Genomic DNA, 27,867 nt, shown 5'->3' with positions numbered 1-27,867 from the left:
TGGACACTTCTTAAATTTTGCTTCTCCTGTAACTCTATGTCTATCACAACGTCCCAAGCTAATGTTCTACCTCCATTTTTCTGATCTGAATCTGACCTATCTGATCCTACTCCTGGGATTCCATCCCCCTGCCACACTAGGTTAAATACTCCCCAACAGAACTAGCAAAAGCCCCCACAAGGACACTGGTCCCAGGTCTGCCTGGGTGCAACCCGTCTGGTTTGTACAGGTCCCACCTTCCCCAGAACCGGTCCCAGTGCCTCAAGAATCTGAATCCCTCCCGGCTATACCATCTCTCCAGCCATGTGTTCATTTGGTATATCCTCTTATTCCTGCTCTCGCTAGCATATGGAACTGGGAATAATCCTGAGATTACTACATTTGAGGTACTGCATTTTATCTCCTAACTCCCTGTACTGAGCTTGCAAGTCCTTATCCCTTAGTTTACCTATGTTGTTGGTACCAATGTGTACCACAACCACTACCTGCTTACCTTCCCTCCCCAGAATGTCCTGCAGCTGCTCCGTGACATCCCGGACCCTGGCACCAGGGAGGCAACATACCATCCTTGATTCACGTTTGCGGCCACAGAAGCATCTGTCTGTCCCCCTAACTATTGAATCCCCTATCACTATAGCCCTGCCACTTGTTTTCCTCCCGCCCCTCTGAGCAGCAGAGCCACCCACGGTGCCGTGAACTTGGCTGTTGCTGCTTTCCCCTGAGAGGCCATCCCCCCCCCTCAACAGTATCCAAAGTGGTATATCTGTTAGAGAAGGGGATGACCACAGGGTACTCCTGCACTACCTTCCTGAGTCTTTTACTGTTCCTGATGGTCACCCATTCCCTTTCTGCCTGTGTAATCTTCACCTGCGGTGTGACCACCTCACTAAACGTGCTATCCACGACTTGCTCAGCATCGCGGATGCTCCACAATGAGTCCACCCGCAGCTCCAGCCCCGAAATCCAGTTAGCTAGAAGCTGCATTTGCGCACACCTTCTGCACACACGGTCAACAGGGACGCTGGAAGTGTCTCTCATTTCCCATATCCTTCAGGAGGAGCATATCACGGGTCTGAGATCTCCTGCCATGACGTCCCTTTCGATTAAGCTAGTTACTCCCTTAAAAAAAATACGCTAGCTCGGGGCTTTATTTATGTTAGCTAGGAACCTTGTTTCTTGTCTAATTATACTTGTACAGTACTAGTCTATGCTTTTTTTTAAGCTTCTACCTCAGTATTAAGCAATGAATAACTTTAGTAGATTGAAAAAAGAACTCACCAATCAGCTGCTTTTTGTCTACTGCATTTGCTGCTCCCAATGCAGTTTCCTCTACATTGGAGAGACCAAATGCAGACTGGGTGACCGCTTTGCGGAACACCTTCGGTCTGTCCACAAGCATGACCCAGACCTCCCTGTCGCTTGCCATTTCAACACACCACCCTATTCTCATGCCCACATGTCCATCCTTGGCCTGCTGCAATGTTCCAGTGAAACTCAACGCAAACTGGAGGAACAGCACCTCATCTTCCGACTAGGTACTTTACAGCCTTCTGGACTTAATATTGAGTTCAACAAATTTAGATCATGAACTCTCTCCTCCTTCCCCACCCCCTTTCCGATCCCCCTTTTTCCAATAATTTATATTATTTTTCTTTTCCCACCTATTTCCATTATTTTTAAATGTATTTTCATCCATTGTTTTATCTCTACCTTTTAGCCTATTTCGATCCCCCCCCCACCCCACCCCCACTAGGGCTTTCTGTCCCTTGCTCGTCCTGCTTTCTACCCTTAATGTCATCATTAGCACATTCCTTAGCTAATATCACCACCGTCAACACCTCTTTGTCCTTTTGTCTATGACATCTTTTGGCAATCTCCACCTACCACTGGCCCTCTATCCAGCTCTACGTGTCCCACCCCACCTTAAACCAGCTTATATTTCACCTCTTTTCTATTTTTCCTTAGTTCTGATGAAGAGTCATTCAGACTTGAAACGTTAACTGTTTCCCTCTCCGCAGATGCTGTCAGACCTGAGCTTTTCCAGGTATTTTTGATTTTGTTCTAGATTTCCAGCATCCGCAGTATTTTGCTTTTTTTTTAAATCCACTTTCAGAAGAGTGTCCCTCGCAGGTCTGGTGCACTCTTGAAGGCACTGCCTCTCCCTCTTTTTTTGCTTGAGGAGGAGGGAGGGATGTAAACACTACAGCAATGTAATGTTTGGGGCTATTTTTGCACTGACTTCTCCCAGAATGCTTCAGTCACTTCTCACAGCGCCCTCTGTTGGATGCTCTTCCTCCTGTTGAGTGCAAGAGTCCTTCTCCTCGATTCCCTTCTGAGTCACTGTGTCTGCGGTGACTTCTCCCAGAAATTTTTTTCTTCTTCTTGAAAAATATACTTTATTCATAAAATATCTGGAAGAACATTCCAAACCATTTCAAAATCACCATTACATAAGTACAATCAGATTCAACTTTTACACATGGATCACAAGGTGCATCAATACAATCAATAAATATTACAATAATTTCAATCTGGTCAATGCAGACTATCAGACAATGGTATTGGAGTTATCAACATACATCATGTTGCACTCTGAGGTGCTTCAATACATTTATAATACAATTAGTATTCAATGCATACATTCATTTTGAGTTGTACAGCCCGAGGGGCTCTCAACAGTTCCCAGCCCCTTGGTGCACTGTGGCAGAAAGGTCTTAGACAGCGACCTTTCCCCATTGCGCCTTTGCGGCGGCTGTCCCAAGCTTTAGTGCGTCCCTCAGCACGTAGTCCTGGACTTTGGAATGTGCCAGTCTGCAACACTCGGTCGGGGACAACTCTTTGCGCTGGAAGACCAACAAGTTTCGGGCAGAGCAAAGAGCGTCTTTCACTGAGTTGATGATCCTCCAGCTGCAGTTGATGTTTGTCTCGGTGTGTGTCCCTGGGAACAGCCGTAGAGCACAGAGTCCTGTGTCACAGAACTGCTCGGGATGAACCTCGACAGAAACCACTGCATCTCTCTCCAGACCTTCTTTGCAAAGGCACAATCCACAAGGAGGTGAACAATGGTCTCGTCCCCACCACAGCCACCTCGAGGGCAACGTGCAGAGGGGGTGAGACTCCTGGCGCGTAGGAAGGATCTGATGGGGAGGGCCTTTCTCACCACCAGCCAAGCTACGTCTTGGTGCTTGTTGGAAAGTTTTGGCGATGAGGCATTCTGCCAAATGACTTTGACAGTCTGCTCGGGGAACCATCCCACAGGATTCACCCTCTCCTTTTCCCGCAGGGCCTCTAAGACGTTACGTGCTGACCACAGCCTGATCGACTTGTGGTCAAAGGTGTTTCTCTGCATAACTTTTTCCATGAGTGACAGGTGGTATGGCACGGTCCAACTACTTGGAGCATTCCGCGGCAGCGTGGCCAGACCCATCCTTCACAACACCAGGGACAGGTAGAACCTCAGTACGTAGTGACACTTGGTGTTTGTGTACCGAGGGTCTACGCACAGCTTGATGCAGCCGCACACAAAAGTGGCCATCAGTATGAGGGCGATGTTGGGCAAGTTTTTTACCCCTTTACCTAGAAGCTTGTACATCACGTCCCTGCAGACACGATCCATTTTCAACCTCCAGATAAAGCGAAAGATGGCTCGGGTGATCGCCATCGCGCAGGAGTCTGGAATGGACCAGACCTGCGCCACATACAGCAACAGCGAGAGTGCCTCACACCTGATGACCAGGTTCTTACCCGCAATGGAGAGGGAGCGTCACTCCCACATGCCCAGTTTTCTTTTCACCATAGACACTCGCTCCTTCCAGTTTCTAAAGCGTGCCCCGATCCCTCCGAACCATATCCCCAGCACCTTCAGGCCGTCAGCCCTGACGGTGAAGGGGACAAATGATCGGTCAGCCCGGTTCCCAAAGAACATGGCCTCGCTCTTCCCACGATTTACCTTGGCTCCCGAGGCCAGTTCGAGCTGGTCGCAGATGTGGATCAGTCTGCGCACCGACAGCAGATCCGAGCAGAAGACAGCGACATCGTCCATGTTCAGGGAGGCTTTGACCTGTGTGCCTCCACTGCCTGGGATTGTCATTCCTCTTATGCCCGGATTCTTCCTGATGGACTCAGCAAAGGGTTCTATGCAACACACAAACAGGACAGGGGAGAGAGGGCAGACCTGCCTGACTCCAGATTTAATAGGAAAGCTATCTGATTCCCACCCATTGATTGAGGCTGCGCTACTGATGTTAGTGTAGAGCAGTTGGATCCAATTGCGAATTCCCTCCCCAGACCCCATTTTGGAGAGCACAACCACCATGTAGGTGTGCGATATTCTGTCAAAGGCCTTCTCCTGGTCCAGGCTGATGAGGCAGGTCTGTCCTGCACATTGGCTTCTCCCAGAATGCTTCAGTCGCTTCTCACCAGCACCCTCTGTTGGATACTCTTCCTCCTGTTGAGTGCAAGAGTCCTTCTCCTCGATTCCCTTCTGAGTCACTGTGTCTGCGGTGACTTCTCCCAGAATGCTTCAGTCAGTTCTCACCAGCGCCCTCTGTTGGACATTTACCATCCACTGTGCCATAACACTTATACAAAATATTAAACTTGAGAAAATAAAGTACACTACAAGAGGCTCCACTGATGGAGTTTATGTAGCTTGGCAATCTTTCTTAGATTATTTGGAGGAACTACAGCTCTCTACTTTCACATAACTGATCTTAATTAGGTTGTATGTGAAACTATATCTGGTCTATGATTGTTGTTGATTCTCTTATTTTTTTTATTGGGGGCTGAGGAGGGTTTTTTCTTTCCTTTATCTTCTTCTTTCTCCTACTTCTCTTTTCCTTTCGCTTTTCTTTCTCTTTCTCTTCCAAATGTAAGTGTATTAAATTATTACTGTACTGTAAGCTATTTTTTGTATTGTTACTCATTATGATTGTTGTTAAAACTTAATGAACAGAAATAAAAAAGAGATCAGCCATGATCTTATTAAATGGCAGAGCAGGCTCGAAGGTCCAAATGGCTACACCTGCTCCTTGTTCGTATCTCAGTTGAGGCTTGTCTTTGTCAACAAGTGGTCTCAGAAGACTCGGGCTAGCAAAGAGAAAAAGTATCATTCAGGGTTCAGCTGTCCAGTGACTGTCCAGTCACAGCTGCCGGGAAACATACTATGGACACCAGGCAAGGAAAAGATCAGAACAAAAAGCTAAAAGCTACTGCGGATGCTGGAACAGATCAGATCAGATTCAGCTGTGATATTCTTTAATATTGAAAAACCTGCTGACAATCACTAGGCTCATAAGTGAAGAATAGCTGTTTTCTGTGGCAATATTTTCCCCCTCAATCAGTAGGAAAGGGAAGAAATCTGTTCTAAGTTAGCCCCAAATAAATTCAATTTAGGCAAGGGCTTTGAAGGTAACTTAGCCTTAATGTTAAAAAAAATCAATCTTGGCCCTAATTCGCATTTACAGATACATACCAGTTGTCTGTTATGGCTCTGCAGCTTAGAATTTCTGTCCTCCAGGTTCTTCACAATGGATTTCAAATCCTCTAGTTCATTCTCTAGTAACTTGACATGAAGTAACACTTGTTGAGAGCTGCAAGGAGTAACAAGCATCATTATTTAACAATCAGCAGTGGACAGGTCTGGATTGAGAACATGGTTTGAACTTTAAAAGGTAGCTTCAATTTGGTTTCCTGGTGATTATGTGTGATTTCCTTAGGATTCTGTTCTGCACCAGGGAATTTTATTCTACACTTTGATGTGGGCCAGGAGTACATATTAGGAAATTGCTCATGCGAAAGCCATGAATTTCCATCCACAGCAGACAGAAAATCACAGGCTGTGGGTGCACAGTATTCCAAAGAAGAAAATCACCCCTTTTATATTGAATTATACTGAGTAACTGATCATCGCCTAACTGCTAAAACCTAAGGGTAACTGAAGTTCCCAACTCCTGACAATTTTTGGTCAAATGAAAGTACATTTTTAAAATGGCCTAACTTATAAAGTTCATTATTACAGCACAGAAGGAGGCCAACTGGTCCGTTGAGTGTATGCGGCTCTCTGTGGAGCAATCCAGTTATCCCACTCTTTGAGATGAATTTTTCCGGGAAGCCGTAGTCCCACCTCCAGGGTGAAAGTGGGAGCCAAACCCTCCCGACAGGTGGTAGGACCCTGAGGCAGCATCTTGCTGACAGCAGCAATTAACAGGCTGCTGGGGTCACGTACAATTGAGGATTGTGCCCGGCACCTGCGAAAGGCTACTGTTGGCCAGTGCTTAAGCTGCAGCGCCTGAAGGAAGATGCCTCAATGGCAAGGCCATGATATGTTGGCACTTCTTAAAGGTGAGGTGTATTTTGGCTGAAGCAACTGCTGGAACTGATTAGAGAAGAGTTTCTGAGTGGAAGAAGAGTGAAAGTGGCACATCAGTCCAGAGAGCATGCTTCAAGGATCTTCAATGCAGCATTGGAGGCCTTATTGCAAGGTGGGCAGGAGGAGAGAGGTCCTCTTCCCCCAGGAGGCCCTTCAGATACACAAAGAGGGAGTGAGAGCAGATAACTGTCTGTCAATGCCAGCTATCTAGCTCTGATGACCTGGATGCAGTGTAGGAAAAAATTCAATGACCTTACATGAGTGATTAAGGTCAATAACTACAACTTCATTTATAAGTATAAGACCTTTGAACAGTAACCGCACAAATTGCTCCGCTCAACACACCCACTTCACTCAACTACCAGCCATTTCTATCATGCACAACTCAAGACATTCATGGCCTCAAGTTTACCCTCACACACTTAGTACTGCTGCAAGTTTCATACCACATCTTTCAGTTTGCATACACTTCCAGTTATTCAATTATGGCACATACATCATCCAAACACATTGCACAACACTCACTGACAAACTTCCCTCTCTCTTGCAGGACAAGGTGACCTATTATCGGAGACAGAAACACCTAATCAGTGCAGGACAGGTGCGGCTGCATGTCCTCACTCCGATGGAGCAGACTGTGGCCAGCAGCAGAGCTGAAACTATAGAGAATGTCAGTTTGTTCCTGCTGCTATGGTCCATACTAACAATGATATGAAGTTTTCTTTTCGAGACAATGATGATCTCTTAATCACCACTGTTGCCTGGCCTTAGTTTCCATGTGTTTGTTGCCTCATTGCAGTTTGAATGCAGGTAGCAAGACATATCAGGCAGTAAATACATACCCTATATACTCATCTAAAAGTCAATCTCAAGTAAAAGTCAACCACATGACTTTTGACCTAAAAAACATAAGTTTTCATATGCTTCATGCAAAAGCCAACCCTAGTTTTTCAGGGTTCAAATTGTGTTGTGCATATTAATTACTTACCAGTGATTACTATGTTAATTAATTTAAAGGTATGCATAGGAACCTTTTTCCTTCCGCCAATTCCAACAGCAATGTCCCAGGCAATCGACAAGACTAATTTGTACCACATTATCTATCACAATGCCTATGAGAAAGAATAACCAGTACACAGCTGAATTTAAACCGGTGAAAACATAGCAGAATAAGCTAACAAGCATCAGCAAAACGGTCATATTATCACCCGTGGAGCTTGGGTAGAGGTAGCAATTCAAGGTGTAGAGTCAAGACAGGAGAGCAAAATAGTAATAAGAGAAATGAGGGTCAGAGAATGGCAGGAAGGGACAGAGAGAAAAAACCTAACAATATATCAGCAGTCAAGACTAGATGTTGCAAAGGTAACAAAAAGACAAAACTGAAGGCTCTCTATCTGAATGCACATAGCATTCATAGTAAAGTAAATGACCTGATCGCCCATAATGAAATCAGTCAATATGATCTGATAGCAATTACAGAGACATGGCTGCAGGACGATAAAGACTGGGGCCCTAATACTGTAGGGTACATGACATTCAATAAGAATAGGAAGCTAGGTAAAGGCAGAGGAGTAGCACTGTTAATCAAAGAGGGCATTGGTGCAATAGTTAGTAATGACCTTGGTTCAGGAGATCAGGATGTATAATCGGTTTGGGTGGAGATGAGGAATTGTAGGAGAAATAAGTAATTAGTGAGAGTAGTCTACCGACCCCCTAACAGTAGCCACAGTATAGGACAAAGTGTCCAAGAGAAAATGTTGTGTACTTGTGATAAAGGGACGGCAATAATCATGGGTGATTAAAATCTACACAAACTGGAAAATTCAGATTGGCAGTAGTAGCCTGGATGAAGAGTTCTTAGAATGCTTTCGAGATAGTTTCTTAGAGCAGCATGTTCTGGAACCAACCAGAGAGAAGGTTATATTAGACTTGGTATTGTGTAACGTGACAGGATTAATTAGTGACCGCAGAGTAAAGGCACCCCTAGGTAGCAATCACCACAATATGATTGAATTTTACATCCAGTTTGAAAGGGAGAAGAGCGGGTCTGAGACTAATGACTTAAACTTAAATAAGGGCAACTATGTGGGGATGAAAGCTGAGCTAGTTGAAGTGAACTAGGAAACTAGGCTAGAGGATAGGTCAATAGAGAAGCAATGGCAGGCATTTAAGGGGATATTTCAGAATAAGTACATTCCTACTATAAAGAATAATTCTAAGGGGAGGACCCAACATCCGTGGTTAACTAAAAATGTTAAAGAAAGCATCAAACTTAGGAAAAAAGCATACAACTCCGCAATTTGAGTGGCAGGACAGATGATTGGACAGAACATAAAGGATAGCTGAGAATGACTAAAAGGTTAATCAGGAGAAAGAAATTAAAAAGGAAAAGAATAAGTAAAGTGAGCGTTGGTCCACTAGAGAGTGACAGTGGGGAGTTAATAGTAAACAAGGAAATGGCGGAAGAAATGAACAAATATTTTGCTTCTGTGTTCACTATAGAGGATACAAAAAACATTCCAGTAATAGCTGCAAATCAGGTGAACGGGAGAAAGGAACTTGGTGAAATTGAAATCACTACGGAAACAGTACTGAGCAAATTAATGGAGCTAAAGGCTGGCAAGTCTCCGGGTCCCGACAGACTACATCCTAGGGTCTTAAAAGAGGTGGCTAATGAGGTGGTTTATGCGCTGGTGTTAATTTTCCAAAATTCCCTAGATTCTGGAAAGGTTCCGTCAGATTAGAAAGTAGCAAATATAACCCCCGATTCAAGGGAGGGAGGCACAAAACAGGAAACTATAGGCCAGTGAGCTTGACGTCTGTCGTGGGGAAGTTATTAGAATTGATCATTAAGGAGGTCATAGCTGGCCACTCAGAAGAGTTCAAAGCAATAGGGAAGAGTCAGCATGGTTTTATGAAAGGAAAATCATGTTTAACCAATTTATTGGAGTTTTTTGAAGGAGTAACATGCGCAGTGAATAAAAGGAAGCCTGTAGATGTACTATACTTGGATTTCCAGAAGGCATTTGATAAGGTGCCACATCAAAGATCATTACAGAAAATAAAAGCGCATGGTGTAGGGGATAACATATTAGCATGGATAAAAGCTTGGTTGGCTGGCAGGAAGCAGAGAGTATGCATAAATGGTTATTTTTCTGATTGACAAGATGTGATGAGTGGAGTCCACAGGGGTCTGTACTGGGGCCTCAACTTTTTACGATTTACATCAATGACTTAGATGTGGGGAGTGAAAACATGGGCCAGAATTTTCATGTCGGCACGTGGGGGCGTGACGCGCAAAATGACGCGCAGTGACATCGGGCGAGCGTCCTGACATCACCACACGCCATCGCAATACTTCGGTGGGGAGCCGTGCAATAATCTCCAGTGCGCACCCACCATTAATTAACAGGCCATTTAAGGCCCTTGAGGGAATAACTGATGCTGATTTTTCGGGGCCCATGCGATCTTCAGGTCCTCGCACGGGCGCAACGGACAGGCGGGTAGGAGACAATTTTATAAACCTTACCCACAGGTGGGATAAGGGGAAGAGTGGGGTCGCGAGTGTTATTTGTCAGTCATTTAATGCTTAACGTTACTGCTACTTGCATGTGAGAGCAGGCATACTTCAAAACTCTTCACAACTGCTTGGACAGAAGTAACAGGCTTCAGGTCAGGACCCTGGAGTAAACATCATTTCTGGGGCCTTGCTGGTTTCAGGAAGTCTTCCCTTAGCCTGGGAATGGGAGTTGTGCTCTCCACTCACACACACACACCACAATGCAGTAAGGAGGGACAGAAAAGAGGAAGACTTACAACTATGGGCAACAACAGTAAAAGAACCACAGGAATGAATACTCGTTCACATGATTTCCAGAGTCCGAGAAGTCAAGGTCCAAAGGGTGTTTCATTTGTGGCAGAGTTCAGTCTAGATGAGTTTCTGGTTGGAGATGGCAACACGAAAATCCTTGAAACAAATGACGCTGCAGCACAATGTGGTTTTTGTGTTTAGGCCACTTAGCAGGCAATAATCAGAGACTTTTAACATCAAACAGGCTTCGAAGAGTTGAGAGATGGTGGCCAACTGCTTGGTCAGCGGGAAGCCGCTGGAGTTCTGTCTGGTTGGTGTTGAAACAGCTGTCTGAGCTGTGAGGCTAGAAATGAAATATTAAAATGCTCCAACAGACTAGAAGCATGAGGTCATGTGACATGGCCCATTAATGAGTTAACAGCAGCCTCACAAGCAGTTTCTGTGCTCCTAGCTAAAATCCATTGTTTCCCTCAGGAGCAAAATAGTGGCTGTTAACACTTCTTCAGGTATAACAGGTTTTGATGGCTCTGTCTTTGTTATTGTCCTGGCTGGGGGAGTCAGTTTATCTGTTAGTCCTCTAGTTTTGTGATTATAATGTGGCTTTACAATGGGGTGTGAGATTCCACAAGGATTCTTCTGTTCTTGTAGTCTGTTGGAGCCTTCCAGGCAAACAGCCAATCTTGTGACCTGTAGCAGCCATTTTGTGGTTCAGCAGAAGTCAATTTTAAAATAGCAAAAAAGAATAAAGTTTTGATATATACAGTTTTTTTTCTTTTCTTGTCTTATTGATATAACACTTGACCACCCCCAGTTCTATCCCTTCCCTCCTGTGTTCCATCACCAACCCCCAGTCCTGCCTCTGTCGTCTCCCTTCACTCTCATGTTCCAGCACCAGCACCCCCAAGTCCTGCCCTGTCTTCTCCTTCTCCACTGATATTGCCTCCCATATTCCAGCCTTGGCACAGCTTCTGATAAAATCACCCGACATCTTGCAGAAACGCTCTTAAAGGTAGGCGAAGGCAGTGTCTACACATCTCAAAGCCGTTGATTAAGTGATTTTCGCCAGGCACATGCCACCTATATGCAAACATACAAATTAAGAGCAGGAGTAGGCCACTCGAGCATGCTCCACCATTCAATAAGATCATGGCTGATCTGATTGTAACCTTAACTCCACATTCCCATCTACCCCAGATAGCCTTTCAAGTATACAGTCGGGAAACAGACCGTTCTAATTATCTGCTGGGCACATAATTCCAGCAAGTCAACCTTTTAATGAGCATTCATGAGATGTGAATGAATGCAAATGTGGTTCCCCAACATAGATCAGTGGGAAACCCGACCCATCATCCAAGTCGGCAGAATAAAATTACAAGCTAATTTCCCACCAGCGGGGAACTGATTTTTTCCACCATGCTAAATTTAGTGCCACCGCACATCACGTTTCCCTCTACCGGTGGGAGCGGAAGACTCTGCCCCAGGTTTCTACACTGTATAGTAATGTTAGGCTGCATTTTAAACTAACACAAACATTGGTGATTCTGATTTACTCATGTACTTTTATATTGATATTTTCTGACCTTAGGCAGGGGACTTTTCACCCTGCCATAGCACAGGCTTTTTATAGCCATTCTATTTCAAGCTACCTTTTGACTTTATTTTTCAGATCAAAGATTTCCTCAGTCAGACGTACATTTGCTTCCTCAAATCCTTCTACTGATCTTTGTAGTTTTGCATTTTGATCCACCAGCTTCCTGTTCGTGTACTCCAGACACTCGATGTCATTGATTAGCTCAGTAGTCTCTCTTGAGAAAAAAAAAAGTTAAATTTAAAAGTTATTTCAAAGGCAATGTTTAAAGGCTCTCACTCCCATATCAGGATTTGTGTTGTTGTTGAATATAAATATTCCATATTAGATATTTTTTCTACCAATTTTCTCCCGTCATTTCACTGTCTAAACACATTGATTCCTTAATGGGGTCTCTTCCCATGGAACCTATTTGGCTCCAGTACTTCACTAATGTGGTTGTTTTCCTTAGTTAATGTTACTTTAATAAATGAATGCAAGGCAGCATGGCAGAGTAGAACATTAGTATTCAAAAATAATGTCCTAACATAGACTTCTCTCTTGGATTCCAGAAAAAGAGAGCCTCTGAACTCTATTGTCCCATCAAAATAAAGTAATTACACGAGGAAAAAATATATACACAAATCAATCTATCTGCAAAAATTCAGAATTCTCATCTTTCTCCACTAGGTGCAAGATGAATAAAATCTCAGATCTGTACAATATAACTTCCTACTAGCCCCAAATTTAGTTAACAGTTAAGTCATACAGATCAAAAGACCCTAGGTTTGATTTCAGTCTCTAGTGAGTTAGCTGATCTTAGCGAGGCTGGCACTAGAGGCACTCTGAACTCAGGGTTAAGAGCTAAAAAACTGGGCTGCTACATCCAGTAACCCCCTTTTAGAAAATGTTGCATAGGTGTTTGGTTATAGCTCAGTAGGTCTGAAGTAGTCTTCATAGTCATACATAGGTTAACTGTAAGTCTTTATTGACCCTTAGAACTACTTACAAATATACAGTAAAGGGTACAAGCTAGGAGCTGTTTCCATGCTTGCTGGTACACATGGCTCTGTCCAACACTAGGCTGACCCTGGGGGCGGGTCATGTGCTCTCTTACATTACTATGTAAGCGGTACTGCACTCAGTCCCACATTAGCTCTATATGTGCCAAACCCTTGTGCTATAGAAAGTATGCATGTGCAGACATTGGCTGAGGACACAACTGATTCAGCTGCAAAATTCTCCATGGAACCTTGATTACAAATGGTAATACTCTTGCCTGAATCAGAAAGTCATGAGTTCAAACCCCAATCCAGAACCTGAGCACAAAACCTAGGCTAACCGAGGTATAGCTGCATCTTCAGACATGACAACTTTTGACTGAGATACTAAACCCAGGCTCAATCTAACTATTCAGGTGGGTATGAGAGATCTTGTGTGAGATTTTCCAATTTGGGGTAGAGTGGTAGGTAAATTGAACCTCCATCCATCACTCCTATCTCACCCCAGCCCCGAACAATTTCCTTGGGCCCTGGAACACTGGATATGTATAGCAGGCTCCAGGCATACTTGTTCCAAGAGGGAGCCAGTTACTGCCAGCTTGGAAAATCCTCAATGGTTCTGCAATGGCATTATTGCTGCCACCAGAAGAGACACCTAGACATTTAAAATGTCAGTTGAGTCTCAAAAATCTATAAAGCTACGGCAGTATACATCTCAGCAGAAATGAAGGCCTATACTGTAAGTGAATGGGGGCATATATGGCAGGAGAACAAGCCTTTCCTCGGTCATCTCCCTCCACTGCTGACCTTAGGGTTCACCATCACCACTACCTTGGTCTTACTGCCATCTTCCACATGGCAGTCCTGGGAAGTAGCAGTAACTGGAATGGATAGGAAAGGAACTGGGGGGCTGCACCCCATGGGGAGGGGGAGCAAATTTTAGGTTGGGGTAGATCTGACTGGCAGAATTGCTTCATACTCCACTGCCATTCCATCCCATTTCAGGCGAGTTTGGATAAGAATCCAGCCTTCCATACTGCTATTCAAAGTAATGCAAGGAACACTCTGAGGGTCATTCCCAACATTTATCATTTATCAACAATGTCAATAAATAAATCAGCTCGTGCTTTATCTTTTTGTGGGACTTTATTGTGTGCAAATTAAAGGTCATATTTACTAATATAACAATGACCACAGTTGAAAGCAATTAATTTACTGCAAAGGACTTTGGCACATCCTGAGTATGTTGAAAATGCTATATAAATACAAATTATTTCTTTCTTTCAACAGTTGAATAGCCATTTGACACATATTGAAACTGGACACTTTTGTGAGTTACTGGATGGCTGCGGGCAAGAATGGAATCTTGAGAATTGCACAGTGTTCAGTGTCATTTGCAACTGCTCAGATACGGAAGCAGTCCATTTCCAGATGCAGCAAGGTCCTGACAACTTTCAGGCTAAAGCTGATAAGCAGCAATTAACATTTGCACCACACAAGTGCCAGGCAATGACCATTTCTGACAAGAAAGAGTCTAGCCACGTTCCCTTGACATTCAATAGCATTGTCATTGCTGAATTCCCAAGCACCAACATTCTGAACGCTACAATTTAAATGGACCAGCTACATAAAGTGTGGCTATAGATCAGAGGCTGGGGATTCTGCAGTGAGTAACTCATTTCCCAACTCATCAAAGCCTTTCTACCATCTTCAAGGCACAAGTCAGGAATGTGATGGAATACTCTTCACTTGCCTAGATCAATGCAGCTGCAACAACAGCCCCTTTTACAGCAGCTTCAAACCTCAACCTCTACCACTTAGAAAAACAAGGGCAGCACAGGGTGGGGAGCACAGAGTGCCGTGTGAATAGAGTGCTTCGTGAACCAAGTCGGAAGCCTGGTGCAAGTGGGAATTCAGTACAGAGGAGGAAAGAGGTGCTTCTTTTTATTCTTCTGTTTTTCTCCTGTAGCTGGTGAGTGTTCTTCGTTTGTCTCCAAACTAGGAGGCTGTCACTTACTATCGCTTGTTATTAATTCTGTTAAGTAATCAAACAAATAAATAAGGTTAAACAGTCATGCCATGACTGTGAACTGTGGGACTCTGTGGAGTGCATCACAATCCTGGACAATCATATCTGCAGTAAGTGCCTGCAGCTTGAACAGTCTTGGTTCAAAGTTGCCAATATATAGACCAAACTACAGACTTGCGGGACATCCAAAAGGAGAAGAGTTACCTCAACATTTTGTACTGGGAAGCAGTCACGCCCTTTAGATTAAGGAACCTGCAGGATGGATGAGAAAGCTGACATGGCACCATCCTGCAGGATGCCATTCAAATGATGGGAGTGAAAAGAAATTTGGCAATGAAAAGGGGCAATGTACTCAGAGGGATAGATACGAATAGGAGGCACAAACGGGAGCTCCGAAGGTTGCGTTGCCTGCCTGGTGCCAGGGTGAAGGATATCTCCTCACAGCTGGAGACAAATTTTGGGTGGGAGGAGAGTTCTAGTGGTCCACATACACATCAACGGCATACGTAGAAGTAGGAATGATGCTCTGCTGAGACAGAATTTGAGGAGTTAGGGTTTAAATTTAGTCACAGAACCTTGAAGGTACTTATCTCTGGATTGTTATCTGAGCCACGCGTCAATTGGCTTAGGATCGAGCGGATTAGAGAATTAAACACATGGCTCAAAGTGGTGTAGAAAGAAGGGGTTTTGACTTTTTTATTTATTCCTTCACAGGATGTGGGCTTCGCTGGCTAGGCCAGCATTTATTGCCCGTCCCTAATTGCCCTTGTTCAGAGGGCATTTAAGAGTCAACCACATTATTGCGGATCTGGAGTCACATGTAGGCCAGACCACACAAGGACAGCAGATTTCCTTCCCTAAAGGACATTAATGAACCAGATGCGTTTTTACGACAATTGGCAATGGTTTCATGTTTATTATTAAACTTAATTCCTTATTTTTATTGAATTCAAATTCTACCATCCATGGCAGGATTCAAACCCAGGTCCCGAGAACATTATCCCGGATCAATGGATTACCAGCCCAGTGACAATACCACTATGCCACCACCCTCCCCGGACTCATGGGGCATTAGTACCAGTACCCAGGAAAGAGGGAGCTGTTCCATTGGGATGGGCTCCACTTAAATCAGATTGGGATCAGTGTCCAGGCGAATCATACAACTAAGGCTATGGATTGGCTTTAAACTAAAAGTGGGAGAGAGGAAGGAGGATACAGTTTAAGGGAAATTTAGAAATCTAAGGGACAGTTGAGCCAACAGAGCACTGTGGCGATTTGAGCAAAGGCAAGCAGGATGGGACAGAGAGGCTTGGGTTTTTGTCCGCAAGTCAGGTGTGCAGAGTTGGGAGAGTTCCCGGCTCCACATGTCAGGGGATAATGGTTATATCAGAAAGACAATGATATTAATGATGATGTAAGCACGACAAAAAGTCAGATGGCCAAGAGACTTCAAGGGAGCAAGACACAGAACACTCTGTGTCCAGAGAACCATGATGTCTTGGATGTAAATAGTTGTAAATAAATAGTTTTAAGAAAAACTCAATACTGACTATCTCCAAGTCATTCATAGTGTAAGAGAAGCCTCACCTAGCCAGAAGAAAACACAAGTAAAGGGCAACAAGCCAAACCATGATGGCAGTGCTAGAGGCCAGTTTAAGAAAACTGAGGCCACAGATTTGTAATGCACAGGCGAAGACCTAGGAACAGCTCAACTTCACAAAGAAGAGGAACAAAAGTAAAACATACCTTAGTTGGGGACAGTGAACGAATCACTCACGATGTTTACAGCCATTGAACAACTGCTACCCTTCCAACACATCAAGTGCCCACAGCAAGAACAACAATGGAAGCTCTGGAAGCACTTTTATATGCAATTGGGGACACAGCTGATGATGCCCTGGCAAGGCAAAAGGCCAGAGACCTCAGCACCCTACAAGGAAGTTTTGAGGGCCTTCGATAAATGTTTCAGCCCTAAGAAACATCCAGTCATTGAACGGGCAAGATTCAACCAAAGGAGCCAGAAACTGGGTGAATCCATCAATTCATTTATTAATAACTTGGACAGGCTGGCCAGTATTTGCGGCTACAAAGCTTTAAAATGTGAGTTAATCCATGACCGCATTTTAATTGGCACGCTGAACGAAGCGCTGCAAGGCAGGCAGAGCTGCAAAAGTAGATTGGGATGTGTACTTCAAGGATATACCGAGGCTTGAGAGGGGTCAATCCGGCAGTACATAGGCCCAAAGTCCAGAGCCCTGCCCATCGAAAAGCCCGCTAAAAAGCCTACCATAATCACCAAGGGGGCGAGAAGAACCCTTCCAACTATTTTAAAGTGTTCCAGATGCAGTGACAAAAAACAGCATTGCTGCAAAGCATGCACAGTAGGGAGAGCCAAATGCTTTCTCTGTGGCAAGACTGGACATTTTAAACAATTCTGCAGATCTAAAGCACAATTTAACGGAATAAAACCAGAACAAGCTTCCAACCATTCTAAAGTACAGGAAATTGGAAATAAAGACATTGAAGCTGGAGATCTCCTGGGAGAAATAAAAGACCCCAATAAGCAGTTCTGGTCTGCAGAGCTGAAAGTCAAAGGATACAGAATATAATTTAAACTGGACACTGGGGCTGGGGTCACAGTCGTATCGGACAAATTGGACTGGTTTAATAACTTTGAGATCCAGCCATCAAAAATAAGTCTACAGGGGCCAGGAGGCAAAGATCTCAAAGTAAAAGGTCAGATCACTACAACCCTTAGACATAAAGAAATTAATAAAACTCTTTATATCTTACGGAACCAGCAAAATTCTCTGCTCAGAAGGGCAGTGTGTTCAAGACTTGGTCTTCTACAAAGGTTGATGAGGTAATAATAGATACAGGGGAGCAATATTCAGGAATGAGTTTCCAAAGTTGTTCCAAAGACTGGGAAAGCTCAAACCTGCAGCAGAAATTGAAGTCAATTCATTATGGAGTAAGCCAGTCTTTATTGAAGAAGCACCATCCATTGGACCACAGAAGGAGATTGCAGATCTTTCACTTCTCTTTGGAGGCAGGCTAGAAAACGTAGAAACAGTATGCACCAACAATGACAGTGACCATCTGCTAGATGAACCTGTAGATCTTGGCTTGCTCTTTCAAGACAAAGTTCAAGAGAATGAAACCGCCACAGAGGCAGATGATCTGTTGGAAGAGGTCCTGAACCTTACTACACCCTTTAGCACCACTGCCAATGATCGTGAAGTCTTTGTTGTTTCTTTTGAGGAGAGTCTCTTTTGTTGAAGAAGATAATAAAAAAGTGAATTTGTCTACTTATTCCACTGAGCCCACTGACAATATACATCAACAACTGCAAGCAGCCAGCAAAAAGCTATCCAGGGAGAATGAGACATTTAATTCTAAATTGGATCAAACATCTACCCAGAGATGTGGAAAATTACCCGGATATATCTGCCCACAAAATGCAGGTCAAATTCAACCCAGTAAATTACCGCCCCATCAGTCTACTCTCGATCATCAGCTAAGTGATGGAAAGTGTCATCAACAGTGCTATCCAAGTGGCTCAACAATAACCTGCCCACTGATGCTCAGTTTGGGTACCACCAGGGCCACTCAGCTCCTGACCTCATTACAGACTTGGTCCAAACATGGACAAAAGAGCTGAACTCCAGAGATGAAGTGAGAGTGACTGCCCTTGATATCAAGGCAGCATCTGATTGAGCATGGCATCAAGGGCCCCTCACAAAACTGGAGTCAATGGGAATCAAAGTGGAAAACTCTCCATTGGTTGGAGTCATACCTAGCACAAAGAAAGACGGTAGTGGTTGTTGCAAGTCAATCATCTCAATCCCGGACATCACTGCAGGAGTTCCTCAGGGTAGTGTCCTCGGCACAACCATCTTCAGCTGTCTCATCAACACCCTCCCTCCATTGTAAGGTCAGACATGGGTATGTTTACAGATGATGGCACAATATTCAGCACCCCTCCATGACTCCTTCAGTATCTGAGGAGTCCATGATCATATGCAGCAAGGCCTGGGCAACATTCAGGCTTCGGCTGATAAGTGGCAAGGAACATTCACGCCACATAAGAGCCAGATACTGACCACCTCCAACAAGAGAGAACCTAACCATCTCCCCTTGACACTCAATGGCATTATCATCGCTGAATCCCCCACTATCAACATGCTGGGGGTTACCATTGACCAGGAACTGAACTGGACCAGCCATTTAATTGTTGTGACCACAAAAGTAGGTCAGAGGCTGGGAATTCTGCAGAGAGTAACTCACCTCCTGACTCTCCAAAACCTGTCCACCATCTACAAGGCACAAGTCAGGAGTGTGATGGAATGCTACCCATGTGCCTGGATGAGTGCAGCTCCCACAACACTCAAGAAGCTTGACACCATCCATGACAAAGCAGCCCACTTCATTGGCACCACATCCACAAATATTCACTCCCTCCACCATCGACACAGTGTGTACCATCTACAAGATGCACTGCAGGAATTCACCAAGGCTTCTTCAACAGCATCTTCCAAACCAACGACCACCACCATCTAGAAGGATAAGGGCAACAGATAAATGGGAACAGCACCACCTGGAAGTTCCCCTCCAAGTCACTCACCATCCTGACTTGGAAATATATCACCATTCCTTCACTGTCGCTGGGTCAAAATCCTGGAACTCCCTCCCTAACAGCACTGTGGGTGTACCTACACCACATGGGCTGCAGCGGTTCAAGAAGGCAGATCACCACCACCTTCTCAAGAGTAACTAGGGATGGGCAACAAATGCTGGCCCAGCCAGCGAAGCCCACATCCTATGAATGAATAAAAACAAAACACCCTCACATCTCCATTTGGACTCATCACCTCTGGATATTGCCTTCTCAGCTCTCAACCTCTTGAGCCCATTTGCACAGATCAACATATATCCCCACAAACACCCTGGGATACCCACCTTCCCCAGTAATGCCCTAGCCCTGCAGCCTCTTCCCTTGCCTCAGGCCACTTTTCCTCCTTCCCTGGGCAACCCATAGCCCTGCATACAGCTGGTCTCATAAGTAGAGACCTTTTTTTTTTGCAAAAATATACTTTATTCATAAAATATCTTCAATCACATTCCAAACCATTCCAAAAACACCATTACAAGGGTACAATCCAGGTTAAACTTTTACAAAATGTATCACCAGGTGCATCAGTACAAACAATATTACAATCATTTACAGCCTTTCATTTTGAGCTGTACAGCCCGAGGGGCTCTAAACAGTTCCCAGTCTCTCGGTGCGCTGTGGTAGAAAGGTCTTAAGACAGCGACCCTTCCCCATTGCGCCTTTGCAGCAGCTGCCCCAAGCTTTAGTGCGTCCCTCAGCACGTAGTCCTGGACTTTGGATTGTGCCAGTCTGCAACAATCGGTCAGGGACAACTCTTTGTGCTGGAAGACCAACAAGTTTCGGGCAGACCAAAGCGCCTCTTTCACCGAGTTGATGATCCTCCAGCTGCAGTCGATGTTTGTCTCGGTGTGTGTCCCTGGGAACAGCCCGTAGAGCACAGAGTCCTGTGTCACAGAACTGCTCGGGATGAACCTCGACAGCAACCACTGCATCTCTCTCCAGACTTTCTTTGCAAAGGCACAATCCACAAGGAGGTGAACAACGGTCTCTTCCCCACCACAGCCACCTCGAGGGCAACGTGCAGAGGGGGTGAGCCTCCTGGCGTGTAGGAAGGATCTGACGGGGAGGCTAACATCAGTAGCGCAGTCTCAATCAATGGGTGGGAAACAGATAGCTTTCCGATTAAATCTGGAGTCAGGCAGGGCTGTCCTCTCTCGCCTGTCCTTTTCGTGTGCTGCATAGAACCCTTTGCCGAGTCCATCAGGAAGGATCCGGGCATAAGAGGAGTGACGATCCCAGGCAGTGGAGGCACTCAGGTAAAAGCCTCCCTGTACATGGACGACGTCGCCGTCTTCTGCTCGGATCCGCTGTCGGTGCGCAGACTGATGCACATCTGCGACCAGTTCGAACTGGCCTCGGGAGCCAAGGTAAATCGTGGGAAGAGCGAGGCCATGTTCTTTGGGAACTGGGCTGACCGATCCTTTGTCCCCTTCACTGTCAGGGCTGACGGCCTGAAGGTGCTGGGGATATGGTTCGGAGGGACCGGGGCATGCGTTAGAAACTGGAAGGAGCGAGTGGCTATGGTGAAAAGGAAACTGGGCATGTGGGAGCGACGCTCCCTCTCCATTGCGGGTAAGAACCTGGTCATCAGGTGTGAGGTACTCTCGCTGTTGCTGTACGTGGCGCAGGTCTGGCCCATTCCAGACTCCTGCGCGATGGCGATCACTCGAGCCATCTCCCGCTTTATCTGGAGGTCGAAAATTGGGAGACCTGCCCACGAGCCCTCCTAAAAGTGATGTGGCGCTGCCTGCACAGCCGGGCGCTGATGACTGCAAGTGCTGCCTGAAGCACAGTAGACAAACATGCCTCAAAATCTCGAGCAAAGCACAGCTCGCCAGGTGAACATTGCTTATGTTCATTGGTGAAACACGTCGGCGTGATACCCGGATGATCCAGCGTGGGGGGATAATTCTGGCAATCTGTGCTTAAAATGATATGCAGATGTATTACAATGAAGCTTTCAACATGCGGTGGCAGGAAACACAGCCCGCCTTTGACAAGCAGAGCAAACAATTGCAAACTGGTTTCACGACATCGTGAAAGATCTTTGGCCTTCTCGCCATATTGTCCACTCAGGCCCACCTTGATGCCCGACGCCAGCGGGCATGGAAACTTCCACCAAAAAAGGCTGCTACAAAGAGATATAGAAAGGCTAAGTGAGTGGATAGCAAGGTGGCAGGTGCAGTACAATGTGGGAAAATGTGCTCTTATTCACTTTGGGAGATATTCATTTTGTGTGCGGCTGCATCAAGCTGTGTGTAGACCCTCGGTACACAAACACCAATTGTCACTACGTGCTGAGGTTCTACCTGTCCCCGGTATTGCGAAGGATGGGTCTGGCCACGCTGCCGCGGTACACTCCAAGTAATTGTACTGTGCCGTACCACCTGTCCCTGGTGGAAAAATTTATGCAGAGAAACACCTTTGACCACAAGTCCATCAGGCAGTGGTCGGCACATAATGTCTTAGAGGCCCTGCGGGAAAAGGAGAGGGTGGATCCTGTGGGATGGTTCCCCGAGCAGACTGTCAAAGTCATTTGGCAGAATGCCTCATTGCCAGAACTTTCCAACAAGCACCAAGACGTAGCTTGGCTGGTGGTGAGAAAGGCCCTCCCCGTCAGATCCTTCCTACACGCCAGGAGTCTCACCCCCTCTGCACGTTGCCCTCGAGGTGGCTGTGGTGGGGACGAGATCATTGTTCACTTCCTTGTGGATTGTGACTTTGCAAAGAAGGTCTGGAGAGAGATGCAGTGGTTTCTGTCAAGGTTCATCCCGAGCAGTTCTGTGACACAGGACTCTGTGCTCTACGGGCTGTTCCCAGGGACACACACCGAGACAAACATCAACTGCAGCTGGAGGATCATCAACTCGGTGAAAGACGCTCTTTGCTCTGCCCGAAACTTGTTGGTCTTCCAGCGCAAAGAGTTGTCCCCGACCGAGTGTTGCAGACTGGCACATTCCAAAGTCCAGGACTACATGCTGAGGGACGCACTAAAGCTTGGGGCAGCCGCCGCAAAGGCGCATTGGGGAAAGGTCGCTGTCTAAGACCTTTCTGCCACAGTGCACCGAGGGGCTGGGAACTGCTGAGAGCCCCTCGGGCTGTACAGCTCAAAATGAATGTATGCATTGAATACTAATTGTATTATAAATGTATTGAAGCACCTCAGAGTGCAACATGATGTATGTTGATAACTCCAATACCATTGTCTGGTTGTCTGCATTGACCAGATTGAAATTATTGTAATATTCATTGATTGTATTGATGCACCTTGTGATACATATGTAAAAGTTGAATCTGATTGTACTTTTGTGATGGTGATTTTGAAATGGTTTGGAATGTTCTTCCAAATATTTTATGAATAAAATATATTTTTCAAAAAAAAGTTACTCACTTTGGGAGAAAGAATAGAAACGCACAATATCTTTTAAAAGGTGTGAAATTTGTCAATGTTGATGTTTAGAGAGAATTGGGTGTCCTTGTACAAGGAACACAGAAAGTTAGCATATAGATACAGCAAATAATTAGGAAGACAAATGTCATGATGGCATTTATTGTATGGGGGCTGGAGTGAAAGAATGTCTTGCTACAATTGTACAGGGCTTTGGTGAGACCACTTCTGGAGTAGTGTGTCAATGTTGTTCTCAATATTTAAGGAAGCAGGCACTGCATCAAAGGTTCACCAGATTGGTTCCTGGGATGAGAGGGTTGGCTTACAATGAGAAACTGAGTAAATTGGGGCTATACTCTCTGGAGTTTAGAAGAATGAGAAATGACCTCATTGAATTAAACAAGATTCTGAAGGGGCTTTACAGGGTAGACACTACGAAGCTGTTTCCCCAGCCCCCGGCCGGGGAATCTAGAACTCAGGGCATGTGATTCATGTCGATTAAAGTGATAAGACCCAATCATTTAGGACTGAGATGAGAAGAAACTTCCTCACTCAAACATTGTGAATCTCTTGAATTCTCTACCCTGCTTCATTACTGAGTATTTTAAGGCTGAGATAATCAGATTTTTGACCTCTCAGTGAATCAAGGGATATGGGGAGCGAGTGGGAAAGTGGATTAAAGGCCAATGGTCAGCCATGATCGTAGTGAAAGGCAAAGAAGGCTGTATGGTCTACTCCCGCTCCAGTTTTTATGTTCTTGCATGCATGGAAGCACACCACTTTTAAGTTCCCCTCCAAGTACAGTCCTAACTGGGAACTATAAGCGTCAATCCAGGAGTCAAAAATCTGAAATTTCCTCTCTAACAGCACTGTGGGGGTGTCTACAGCAATTCGAGAAAGCAGATCGCCATCACCATCTCAAGGACAATTAGGAACGGACAATAAATGCGGGTCTTGCCAGTGATGCTCACATCCCATGAACAGATAAAAAACCTTACACCACTACTCTCAGGGCAGCAAGCCTGGAACTGTGTTATACTAAAGTTTTGTACAGTATTGTAGCTTCAAGCCAACCACGTCTTCAATTTAGGCATGTATTTATTTCCTCCCATTTTTTATTAATCCAAAGCTTTCTGTCTTCCTCATTTAATGGCCCTCAATTAAATAGTGTGAAAAAATTGAAAAGTCACCAGGCAAATAGGAACTGCAGTAGATAGAAATCATTAGTCTACAAAAAATAAGCACAATGAGTTAGAGTAGGAGGTGATCTTATTGGAACATACAAGATTCTGAAGGGGCTTGACAGGGTAGATGCTGAGAGGGTATTGCCCCTCTGGGGCAACATGAACTAAGGAGCGCAGTTTCAGAATAAAGGATCTCCCATTTAAGATAGAGATGAGCAATTTCTTCTCTCAGAGGATCATTAATCTTTGGAATTCTCCCACCCAAAGAGAGGTGGAGGCTGATTCAGCTGATTCTGTGCTGGATATCCTCTTTGATGATCACCTTTTAAGGAAGGTAGCTGCCTAGATATGGTAAGTGTTTCCCATTGATAACAATAGCTAGAGGTGTAGGTGCTTGTCCAGGGAGGGGCTGGTAGAGGATTTTGGTCTTGCTGCTGTTGAATGAGACACCAATCCTTTTGTATTCAGAATTGAAGAGGTTGAGGGTGGTCTGAGTGTTGCTTGCACTGTGTGCCACAAGTGCACACTCATCAGCACACTGTAAGTTGTGGTTGTAAGTATTGTAAGGTGAAGTGTCACCTTCGTCATGGTTCTCCTGCCTGTTGAGGTTGAAAATATTACTGTTGAGTTGAGACTCAACCATGACCTCTTGTGGAAGTTAGTCACGAATGAGTTCCAAGAACCAGGCCAAGGTAGATAGTGAAGAGAGTTGGCACAATCAAACATCCTTATTTGGCGCCAGTCTGGATACAAAAGATGAAGATCGCAGGTTTTGAAGGTGCTGTCGAAGGAGCCTTGGTGAGTTGCTGTAACATATCTTGTAGATGGTGCACACGACTGCCACTGCACCAGTGGCAGAGGGAGTGAATGTTTAAGGTGGTGGATGGGGTGCCAATCAAGCAGGCTGCTTTGTCTGGATGGAGTTGAGCTTCTTGTGTTGTTGCAGCTGCACTCATCCAGACAAGTGGAGAGTATTCCATCATACTCCTGACTTGCGCCTTATATATGATGGAGAGGGTTTGGGAAGTCAGGGGACGAGTTACTCACTGCAGAATTCCCTACCTCTGACCTGCTCTTGTAGCCACAATACTTATGTGGCTAGTCCAGTTCAGTTTCTGATCAATGGTAACCCCCAGGACGTTGATAGTTACCAGGAGTCACAGGATAATAAATTTTGCTGGACATCCTAAGTCTCTGGAGGACTTTCCAAAGGGCTTCACGCTTGATGGAGTCAAAGGCCTTGACAGATCATTAAAGGCCACGTAGAGTCTTTGTGTTGTGCCAGACACTTCTTTGGATTTGTTGAGTGACCAAGATCATGTCTGTGGTTTCCCTGGTTAGTAGGAAACCACACTGGGTCTCTGGAAGGATGTCTTCACTTATGGGTAGGAGATGGTTCAGCAGGATTAGTGCCTAACTCTTCCCCACAGTTGGTAGAAGGGATATGCCTCTATAGTTCCCACAAATTGACTATTACCCTTCTTGAATGAAACAAAGATGGCACTGCGGAAGTCTGGAGGTAGTACCTCATCATCACAGATTTTTGTCAAATGGTCTTGAGAGTTTGAGTGAGAGTGCATGACCACAAACTTTATAGATCTCCCCAGGAATTTTGTCCGCACCACACATCTTGTTGTTCATCTGTTGAATAGCTTTTTGTATCTCAGCAAGTGTTGGCAGCATACCCAAATTTGATCTCTCAAGCCATTGAGGGATTGTTTCGATTATTATGTCTTGCAAGTATATTCTTAAATATGGAGACCAAAATTACACACAATATTCCAGGTGTGGTCTCGCCAAAACCTTGTACAACTGGCAAGACTTCTTTATAATTATACTCCAAATCCTCCTGAAATAAAGGCCAACAAGCCCTTTTCTTTCCTAATTTCTTGCTATACCAGCATGCTAACTTTGTGTTCCTTGTATGAATACACCCAAGTCTCTCTAAACGTCAACATTTAAAAGTTTCACGCCTTTTAAAAAATATTCTTTTCTATTCTTAAGACCAAAGTGAATAACCTCACACTTCCCCACATTATGCTCCAACTGCCACCTTGTTGTCCACTCATTTAACCTGTCCATATTTCTTTGCAGCCTCTTTGGTTCTTCCTCACAGCTTGCATTCACACCTAGCTTTGTATCATCAGAAAACTTAAGGTGTATGCAGCGTGATGTTGACATGTAATGCATGCTTGGCGTTTCCAATCAAGACATTAAGTTTGCGAATTTCTCGTCAAACCAGTCTTGGTGCATGCAAGGCTCAAACCTGCTGATTTGGGTGCATGTCTCTTGGATTGCAGATTTGATCTTGTCTCAAAACCCTTCCACACTGGCATTATTGGAGCCTATGAGAGCAAGACAGGAAGAAAGTTGCATCTGGAATTGTTAACTTGTTTTTATATCCTGGGGAATGTGGATGTTCAATCTTTTCCTGAATTCCTTTGGGTATCTTTGGTGTTTGGGTATTTGTCGTATGTTCATGGTGGAGCGTACAAGTCCATGGTCTGTCCAGCAGCCCTTTGCACCCCGCACAGCTCAAGTGATGTACACATCCTTCTTATCATGGGCATAGACAATTCTGTAATCCAGGACAGCCAATGCTATGATCGGGGATCTTTCCACATTGTCTGGTATTTATCTTTCTAAACTGAAGAGTGTGTTTGTGATGGTGAGCCCATGTTCAGCGCCCTTGGTGAGGAGCAGTCTTAGATTGTAGTTGGCATTTGATTTCCCCACTCCTTCCTTCTTGATGGTGCCCTTCCAAATGGTGTAGTTGCATCCAACTCTGGTATTAAAATCTCCCAGTAGAATCAGTTAGTCTTCTTTTGGGACGGTTGCCAGTAAAGAATCCAGATCTGTATAAAAGAGCTTTCTGGGTTTTTTTTTCAAGAGAGTGGAGTGTGGGAGAATAAGCACTAATGATTGTAGCCCTTTCATTGGCACTAACCTGAAAGCGTAAGGTCATGAGCCATTTATTAATGTCATTTGGAAGCCCTGTAAGTATATCTGCGGTTCTAATTTGACGGCGAACTCAATTCTATGGACACGACGATCTTCCTCTGGTTTACCCTTGCAGGTGGTGTATCCTCCTCCTTCCTCTCTATGCTGCCCTTATGCAGGGAGTCACATTTCACTGAGCGCAGCAACATCGATATTACATAAGATAAAGAGTTTGGGCTGTGGTGGTCAACTCTGAGTTAAGCATGCCTGGTGTGGCTCAGGATCCCTGACACTCTGGCATGATGGTCTCTGCTGTATTTAATGTCGAGGAAGACAGTGGGCAGGGAAGGTGCACAATTCGCTGGTCTCTATTTTCCCTGGCCCATCTTCTCGGCCTGCTGAGTTTTTCATTTCTGTTTATCTCTTCCAATGCCCTTCCAGTCAGCCTCCAGGCAGTCACAGCCATCAGCGACTGTCTCCCAGCTGTCAGTGTCAATATCCGTAATCTTTATATCTCGCTTACAGATGTCCTTGTAGCAGAGGTATGGATGCCTAGGAGATCATGACCCAGTGGCCAATTCACCATACAGGCAATCTTTGGATATAAGGCTTCCATCCACCCAATGATCGTGGCCAAAGCATTGCAGACTTTGTTGGCTTAGCAACAAGTGTATGTTGATGAAATTAGCACACTCCAGGACCTCTGAGGTGGTGGCCTTGTTCTGCCAAGAGATGCCAAGGATACATCTAAGACAGCAAAGGTAGAAACTGTTCAGCCTTTTCTCCTGTCATGCATATGTTGTCCAGGTCTCACCACTGCAAAGGAGTGCACTGAAGCCACAGGCTTGGTTGATTCGCAGTTTGGTATTCTCAGTCGGGTTGCTGTTGTTCCGCACTCTTACTTA

At 45.0% G+C, this 27,867-nt stretch overlaps 1 protein-coding gene across 1 annotated transcript in view; it reads right to left on the bottom strand.

The window, feature by feature from the left end:
• LOC144669355 (inositol 1,4,5-triphosphate receptor associated 2-like) overlaps positions 1-27,867 on the bottom strand; it is a 184,654-nt gene that overhangs the window by 111,640 nt on the left and 45,147 nt on the right. The window contains exons 7-8 of the mRNA XM_078531724.1: positions 11,828-11,986; positions 5,474-5,591 (exon numbers count right to left, since the gene is read on the bottom strand). Coding sequence (XP_078387850.1) covers positions 5,474-5,591; positions 11,828-11,986 — 277 coding nt within the window. The remainder of the gene's footprint in view (positions 1-5,473; positions 5,592-11,827; positions 11,987-27,867) is intronic.

This window comes from Cetorhinus maximus, chromosome 29, assembly GCF_964194155.1.
Source record: "Cetorhinus maximus chromosome 29, sCetMax3.hap1.1, whole genome shotgun sequence".
NCBI lineage: Eukaryota > Metazoa > Chordata > Chondrichthyes > Lamniformes > Cetorhinidae > Cetorhinus > Cetorhinus maximus.
This window is presented reverse-complemented; position numbering and strand designations above follow the sequence as displayed.